The sequence below is a fragment of the Puntigrus tetrazona genome, chromosome 18 (genome assembly GCF_018831695.1).
Source record: "Puntigrus tetrazona isolate hp1 chromosome 18, ASM1883169v1, whole genome shotgun sequence".
NCBI classification, from domain to species: domain Eukaryota; kingdom Metazoa; phylum Chordata; class Actinopteri; order Cypriniformes; family Cyprinidae; genus Puntigrus; species Puntigrus tetrazona.
Genome location: NC_056716.1, coordinates 24,204,167 through 24,212,785, shown reverse-complemented (window position 1 = coordinate 24,212,785; position 8,619 = coordinate 24,204,167). Strand labels below are relative to the sequence as shown.

At 36.3% G+C, this 8,619-nt stretch overlaps 1 protein-coding gene across 4 annotated transcripts; it reads left to right on the top strand.

The window, feature by feature from the left end:
• Positions 1 to 1,598: 1,598 nt before the first annotated feature.
• Positions 1,599 to 8,326, top strand: LOC122362563 (membrane protein MLC1-like). 4 transcript variants are annotated; one of them, XM_043264092.1, is made up of 13 exons: positions 1,753 to 2,053; positions 3,148 to 3,392; positions 4,193 to 4,282; positions 4,368 to 4,421; positions 4,586 to 4,687; positions 4,937 to 5,038; positions 5,588 to 5,656; positions 5,754 to 5,870; positions 5,962 to 6,018; positions 6,198 to 6,320; positions 7,015 to 7,157; positions 7,217 to 7,223; positions 7,452 to 8,326. In XM_043264092.1, the coding sequence occupies exons 1-13, from the start codon at positions 1,786 to 1,788 to the stop codon at positions 7,530 to 7,532; spliced, it is 1,458 nt and encodes a 485-aa protein (XP_043120027.1). In that variant the 5' UTR covers positions 1,753 to 1,785; the 3' UTR covers positions 7,533 to 8,326. The 4 variants fall into 4 exon arrangements, with proteins under 4 accessions (XP_043120024.1, XP_043120027.1, XP_043120023.1 ...); XM_043264089.1 differs by lacking the exons at positions 1,753 to 2,053; positions 7,217 to 7,223 and adding an exon at positions 1,599 to 1,735; XM_043264088.1 differs by lacking the exon at positions 7,217 to 7,223.
• The last annotated feature ends 293 nt before the right edge of the window (positions 8,327 to 8,619 follow it).

The window sequence follows — 8,619 nt, the reverse complement described above, 5'->3', positions numbered from 1 at the left end:
TTGCCTCATAAACCCCTAAAATGACTATTGAAAGCTGAGTTACAGTGAATCAATAATGCATCTGCTGGGATTTCAGTGGCTTGGCATGCCTCGAGTGTGTGTGTACGTGTCCACATGAGCGTGTGATCTTTGTGTGGAGCATATTCAGGGGGCAGTGAAGTGTGGTGGCCAGCCAGTGGAAGGGGCACTGTTTAAAAGGTAGCCATGGATACTGCCTTTCAAGGACACTTTTGAACAGTAGCATTGATGTGGACGATTACCGCCGTGACCACTTTTACATATACGCTCTCGCTCGCCTCTAATTTATCTCTTTTGTATCTATAGGCCAAAATATGGTAATCCACAAAGTCGCATTTGTGATTCTGATATGAAATAGATTGGATTTAGTCCCTTCAAAAAAGTATGATAAAATCCTCAAATCTTCCGAAATGTGCTAGGATTAAAGAGCCTGTTTATGAACACACTGGTTGCTAATTTCAGAAGCACTGTGGGACGTCCCAAATCTCTGAGTTTGTTTTTTTCACTTCAGTAAAACGGAGGCCTAGGTGGGAGGAGTCAGTGAAGTGCAAGACTGCACAGCTTTGAACTTGTTATGCAACCAGAACTGTGTGTATCTTGTTTGTTGAGTTTAAACCTTTTTCGATGTTTTTGAAATAACAAGTATGCTAAATACAGTAATAGTGTGAGATACTATGATTTAAAATAACAGTTTGCTGTTTTAATGCATTGAAAAATCTAATTTATTCTTCTGGTGGCAAAGTTGAATTTTCAGTACTCCAGTCTTCAGTAAAACAAGATTTTCAGAAGTCATACATTTTTCAAAAGCCATGGATCAAAATTATAGATTTTTGTTTTATGCCATCGTCAGATTACTGGGATATTAAGTAAAGATCATGTTCCATGAAGGTATACTTTAAATTTCCTACAGTATATATATTAAAACCTAATTTTGATTAGTAATGTACAATGCTAAGAACTTCAGAATTTGGGCTTAATATTGTCCTGTCCTAACAAACCATATACCAATGGAAAGCTTATTTATTAAGCTTTCGGGTTATGTATAAATCTACCCTAAAGACAGAAGCTGCTGAAAATCCAGCTTTTCTGCAAACACAGAAATAAATTACATTTTATAATATATTTAAACTGAAAACTGTTATTTCAGATTGTAATAACATTTTATAATATTGCTAATTTCTGAAAATAAATGCAGCCTTGCTGAACATAAAAGACTTATTTTTCTAAAAACACAAACAAACTTTGGTTTGGAATGTAATCACATGCATGAAGAAAAGAAACATTTGTGGGTGCCTGATTATGTGTAGATGGGAAAACTCATTCTGGCTTGCGTGCATTCTTTCTGTGTGTATGGCAGCGAGGGGGTGTTGATTTATGTGTGAGTTCTCTCATTGAGTTAAACAGAGCAGTAAGAGGCTCTGGTCTCAGCAGCCCCTGATCTGAGCCCCATCTCTCCGCTCCATTTGCATTCACCGGCTAAAACTGGCTGGCAGGGCAACACTCTCAACTTTCTGTTCCAGGCTTTGAAGCATTCCAAAAGTTTTTTTATTGACTTGGAGTGGAGGGGACAGAGAGAGAGAGAGAGAGAGAGACGAGAGAGAAGAGGAACAAGAGGAAGAAGACAAAGATAAAGTACAGCTAAAACCTTAGACTTCCTCAGGAACAGGGGAACAGGTGGGCCAAGCTGAAATAAACGGTGTCTCGAAGCTGGAGGCAGGTGAGTGGGAAGCAGAGATTAAGATAAAGAGGGCTGGAGAGATAAGATGAATGAACGGAGGAAAGGAAGTGAGGCTCAGAATGAAGTTGAGGGAGGGGTTGGTTTCAAACTTTTTTATGAATCATTGCCTTCATGCATTATCCCCGCACTGCATCCTCTTTATTGCTCTGTGTTCCCGTGGCTGTTTACGTAATACAGTGAAAGTGCTTTATATTCATTGTGCGTGTGGGTTTTCAAGAGGGAGCAGTTTGATTGCGCTCTATTTCTTTGCTGTTGACCAAAAATATACTTTTTTTCCCCCTGGATGCCGAGATATTGGTAGTTATTAGTGACATGTAGCAGTGGGAGCTCACAGGTGTCGTATGATTATTTTATCAGTGCAGAGAAGAAAATGGTATTTTTAGCACACTTTCGTGTTCTTGAAGCACCTTCAGTGCCCTGTTTTTTTTTAATTTGTAAAGAAATATAAATGCTTTTTTTTGTAAGACTCAGCATTTTGTGGTTATGTAACTTTAAAGCCATTGTTGTATGGTCCGTATGTTTTCTCAGCAGTGCCTAAATAATGATGTTTTCATGTAGATGTATTAAATGAAGCAAGACACTAAAAGTAAATCTTTACTTTGGCACTTTTTATGTTAACAAAATATTGGGGAGAATATAAACATACTCTATTTGTTGTTATTAATAGTTAGTTTATTATATATAGACATCTACTATTTATATATTAAAAATTAGTAGTATTATTTATACACTATTGTAGCATGTCTTAATATTTTCTATTGGATTTTGTTTTTATATCATCAGTTTTCATTTAATTTTATTCAAAGTTTGAGGATTTTTGTACATTTTCGTATTTATTTAAATTTTTAAAAGGTTATTCTAGTTTTGGTAATTGTGCTATATATAATATAGTTTTAGTTGAAAATAAAAATGTTTAGTATGAAATAACAAAGTACTATTTTGTATATATATCATTTTTTTTTATGTATTTAATGCTACAGGTGAATTTAAGCTCCTCAACACAGCATACTGTACAAAAATTATATTTGCTGTTTAACAGTGCTACATTATTAACATATTCCAACACTGTTAGATTTACATTGATGTATTTGGCAGGTGCTTTTATCCTAAGCATAGCATTCAATGTACATTTTATCAGTTCACACATTCCCTGGGAATTCAAAAGATGTGTTTATGATTGAATGACCTTGCAAAAGCTGAAAAAAAAAACAGGTATAATGTGCACTCCATTGGGGAACTAAAGTTAGCTCAAGTGGTATAAAAGGATCATATGGCAATCTGTCAATAGTGCATAAACCATATTCTTTACCTCCGTCTCTAAATGTTTGCATTCCGAGCATTTTTTTTCTCACCTAGTCAATATATGTGATTTATATGGATTGGATATCTAGGGGTCATGGATATCAGGATGCAACGAGAGGAGGCATCGGCTCAGGAAGTGTTCAGCTATGCCCAGATGTCCACCCTGGAGCGAAACAGCGGAGTAGGAACGCTGAGTCGGCATCTGGAGCGGGAGAGGTTGGAGAGAGACAGCTACACGGTGGATGTCAGGGCCAGTGACCTGCAGTTGGATCAGCCTGGGCCATTACATCCCTGCTTTAGCTACAGAGTTTGGCTTTACAGCGTCGTTATAGGGGTAAGAGCTTTGGCTCAGCAGATTTTCACTCCTGTAGCTAAGAGATTTAAAAGACTAGCCAAAAATGAAAATTAGCTTAAAATGTACTCACTCTCAGGCCATCCAAGATGTAGATGAGTGATCAGAACAGATTTTATACTTAGGGCTGCTTTATTTGCTTACCAATGGATCCTCTGCAGTGAATGGATTCTGCCATAGGTAGAGTTCAGTCGGTTGATAAAAACATAATAATAATATAGAAATATTCCAGATGGCTGCCATAAATGTCCATAAATGAAGTGTAAAGCTGCATGTTTGTAACAAACAAACAAACGCATGTCACTTATATCTATAATTCGAGTCCTCTGTCCATAATATTGCTTAATCGTGAAAATGAAAAATGAGAGGTATGCACAGATCAAGTACATTTATGTATTAAAACTTTATTTATGCATCCAAAATGATTTATGGAATTTGATGTAAGAGGAAAAAAGTAGATAAGCACCATTTTCAAGTTAAAACACCACCTTAATGATGTATTTGTTTCTTGCATGCAGCTTTTTACTTCATAAAACGCTAACTGATTGATTATTATTTCGATGTTTTGAACTCTCATTCATGACGGCACCTATTCACTCCAGAGGATCCACTGATGAGTGATGAGACGTAATGGTACATTATTAAAAATCTATATTGATGAAGAAACTAATTGACATCTTGGATGGCCTGAGGGGTGAGTCAGTTTTCAAATGTGAGTCAAATATTCAGTTAGCACTGATTTTCTGTGGCTCTGAGTATGTTTATCTGTATCTGACCCCCAGAGCAGCTTGCTGATAGCATCAACGTTCTCCCTTTACATGGGTAATGTGTTTCCAGGTGCAATGGACTATCTGCGTTGTACTGCTGGATCAGTAAGTGTTTGTTCTGAAGGAATGCTCATGGACGAGGCACTGCTCAGTTTGACACTCATATATATGTTGTGCTTCTGGTTTGTAGAGCATACCAGCTGCAGTGGTGAGCTTCGCTATTGCCAGGAACAGACAAGTTGCAGTAAGTGAAAGTGAACTTTTTTCAGAGAAATCCGTTTAACCAGTTCAGCAACTAACTCAAATTTGGTGGCGCTTAACTACATTTTTTTTTAGTTTCTCAGCTGCATTTACTCAAACTAGCTTTTCCAGTATAAATACAGTGTTTAACCTGCATTATATCCACAGGTCTCAGACTTTCAAATGGTCTACGTGTCGTCATTTGCTGTGACAACCACGTGTCTGGTGTGGTTCGGATGTAAACTCGCAATTAGTCCCTCAGCCATCAATGTGAGAAAATCACTCTAATACCCTTAAAATGTTCGTCAGGGACTTAAAAATTAAATGCTTTGACTCATGTTTAGTATATTATATGGTATGACAATGGCAAAGCAAAAGTAATTTTAAAGGATCTGGTAGAAGTATGTTTATGCATTTGTAAGTAAATACGCTACATGTTCAATTTTGTCAAACGCTAAGCTATGTGCATGTAAAACATCTATACAATTAAAACAGTTACTGCTGTCTGTCATCTTAAAGATTAACTTTAACCTGCTCCTGCTTATTGTGCTGGAAGTGCTCACGGCCAGTACGGTTATCCTGTCTGCACGCTCAGCCGACGACTGCTGCAGTCATGCAAAGGTACTGCCTTACCATTTACCATTTTTATGTGTAGAGACTGCCTGTGTTACAATTACTTTGGCCTGTGTTTACACATATTGCGTAATCAATCAGAAAATAAATATTCTACTTGCAAATAATAATCTACCATCTTTCACAATGAATTCTGCCTTAAAATCGAGATTTCTTAATTGATTGTACATTTTTGACTGTAATATCTTCCCTTCATGTTTTAAAATAATTACATTTGCATTATACATGTAGAATATTTACTTTTTTAGCTTTCACTTGTTATTATTATTTAGTTCAAGGCAACATTTCAAAGCGTTATTGTCTCTTCTTATATTTTCGTATTGGTTTATTTCAGGTTTGTTTCAATTTGCTAAATAATTGCAAAATCCTTTTATGCTGAATCCCAGCCAACAGGATTTTATCAACGTGTGATATATCTATGACCAAATGTATTTGTCTCTAGCTCATATGATTTACATTTTATATGCTCTCCCCTGTGCTCGTGTCTCTCTGCTCTTTTTCTTTTCCTCTTTGCTATCATCCATCTCATTCTTCCAGCCGGTGTCTGATGGCCCTGTGGTTGTGACCCCAGCTTCGTTCCCCACTCGTCTTCTCAAGGCTTACGCCGTGAGTTGCCTGCAAATGAGATTGCGTGTATGCGTGTGTACGGACTGTATATCAACACAATTTTCACTGTAGATCTGCCGCTGTTTCTCTGCTGCAGGTAATTGAGGTTATAGTGGGCATCTCCGCTGTATTCGGAGGAATTATTGCTCTAAATTTGGGTGCTCTCCTCCCAGAGCCATATCTTTCTGTCACTTTCTTCTGGATTCTGGTGGCTGTGAGTTCAGTTTATTATATTAGTCTAATTCAGATTGTAAATTATTCATAGTAATTAACTGTTATTGTTTGCTTGTGTGATACCTCTGCAGTGTTTCCCCAGTGCCATTGCCAGCCATGTGGTGGCAGAATATCCCAGCAAGAGTCTGGTGAGTCACCATCAGGGTCTCTCCAGCAATAAAGTAGTGCAATCGAACGTCCCTAGAGGACATTCAGCAATCTCATTCATTTAGCTGTCTGTCTGCCTTCTCTATAGAGTGATTTTCTCTAAAGACTATCTCGCCTTTTTTCTCTCTCTCTTTTCCGCCTCTCGATTTTACTGCTATAGGTGGAAATGCTGATTGCTATAAGTAGTGTGACCTCACCACTGCTCTTCTCAGCTTCTGGATTTTTGTCCAACAGCGTAATTAATTTTATTGAGATCTTTCTGCATGAAGTGCCATTAGAAAAGGTGAGTCATTTCCGTGCACCTCACCAATCAAAACAGTTCCAATGTGTCAGATTTTTACCTTTTTGACCCCTTAAAGAGGGATCACCCAAAAATGACACGGTGTTGGTATTGTTCACAAAACAAAACTATTTGAGACGCTTAAATAAAGCTGAATTAAAATAAAATAAAATAGAATAGAATAAAAAAATTAAGAAATTGAAAACATTTATGTAAATATGTTAAATGACAGAAATTAGGCCAACTGAAATAATAACTAAATAAAGTTATATATATAGAACTACAACAAAAACCTAAAACTAAACTAAAAATGAAATTTAATTCAAAATATTAATGCAATAAATATAAAACTATACTGAGCTGAATAATAACACTATCGTCTTTTGGATCTGCTTCGCAGCTGAAGTTGTATTTGTTTCATAATTGTATCTTTTTGTAAATTTTATAATAATTGTGTTTACTTTTTGTTGTTGATGTAATTTTAGTACTTTATCTAATAATGTCTAATATTTATATTTTATTTCAGCTTTATTTCAATTACCAAAAAAAAAGGTTTAAAAGTTTAAAAACAAGTAAATAACTTGTTATGAACATGTTATGAACAACATTTTTTACTTTTAGTTGAACTATCCTATTAAACCCATCTTGAAGGCTCTTTGATGCATATTCATTTTGTGAATGTATTTTGCACATGCAGCAGTCCTACGACATACTGCTGCTTGTCCTGATGGGGCTTCTGCTGGTGCAGGCGGTACTAACATTAGCCACCGCAATAAAGTGTGCTTCCTACAAGAGCCAGCTGCGCACTGAATGGGACACACTTCACAAAAACACTCTGAGGTAAAAACACAAACGTACACACTACGAAATGACTGACATGTCTCTTTGTAAGAGTACAGGAAATGCGTTGTGTATGACTGTGCGCAAGATGTTAGCCGTGAGAGACTACTAAATGAAAAACTGCACTGTACAGTGCCAAATGTAGCATGAAAGACAGTCACAGTGGAATGGCAGAGCTGATCCGCCTCGATGATTTCATCATAACGTACATGGAGGATGTCGTGATTAACATAGAGAGACCTCAAGGTCACTATTGGGTCATTTCTTTTCTACCATCTCATTCTTTTCTTACAGCAACAAACGTTAAACGGCACGCTAAGGGACTTTGATAGAGAGAAGGCTTGGAAAGCAGTGGTGGTCCAAATGGCACAGTGACCAAAGATACAGCCATCAGAAGGAAAAAACAGAGAGAAAGTTACAAATATGGAGTATGATAACATCAGTTGGAAAAGAATCACCATGAACCCTTTTGTCATAGTTGTCAGCTGACCTGTCATATTAATGAACAGTTCACTACCGTTCAAAATTTTGGGGTTAAGATATATAAATATGGCAAACATGCACTAAATTGATCAAAAGTGAAACATCGCGTTGTTACAAAACCGTTACAAATGAAAGCTTTCTATGAAAGCTTTACAAAAAAAGCAGTATTTTTACAAAAAAAAGCAGCATCAGTAATGGCATCTTGAGTCGTAAATCAGAACATAATGATTAGAACGCTTTCTAAAGGATCACATGATACTAAAGACTTGGCTAATGATGCTGAAAATTAAGCTTCGTCGTTACAGGAAAAATTAAATGTTAAAATATAGTGAAATAGAAAACTGTTATTTTAAACTGTAATAACATAATATTCATATATTCGTAATATTGCACTTTTTACTGTCTTTTAAATCAAATAAATGCAACTTTGCTGAGCATGAGAGTTCTTTCAAAAATATTTTAAGTCATACTGACCCCAGATTTTTGAACGTTAAAGTGTATGCCTGTCAGAGATATTACTGAATGACAATTTGGTAAAGAAAAGCACAAACAAGCCAAAATGTGTGGTTGGTTTGGAAAGTCTTTTGTAAAGATCCTTGTGCCGCAATCATGAATATAGCCTACCATACCAGATGAAATTAGAATCATTTGTGATGAGCGAATGGCTGAGCAAATTGATATGCAAATAAACGTGTACACACCATGCATGTACAATCTACAGCACTTGTAATGCATTATCTAGAAAGCCCACATGTCAGAAGCTGGAAGAGTAGGGGACCTAATTTATGATGCTTTCAATAAATCTAACACACTTTAATGGACCATATTACTGTTCAGTGCCTTGCTGCATGCAAGCATTTTTACTTTGTTAGATTTTATTTTTGTATAAATATATGCATTTTGTTACATTATTGTAGATCAATAAAATCCTAAAGCTTGTTTATGTGAAATGTTTGCTCATGTTTTAGACCAAGTACAG

Coding starts and splice junctions, on each gene's coding strand:
- LOC122362563 (XM_043264092.1), top strand. CDS start 1,786: ATGAACGGAGGAAAGGAAGTGAGGCTCAGAATGAAGTTGAGGGAGGGG. Junction 3,393..4,192: donor TTTACAGCGTCGTTATAGGG/GTAAGAGCTTTG, acceptor TCTGACCCCCAG/AGCAGCTTGCTGATAGCATC. Junction 6,019..6,197: donor AATATCCCAGCAAGAGTCTG/GTGAGTCACCAT, acceptor TTACTGCTATAG/GTGGAAATGCTGATTGCTAT.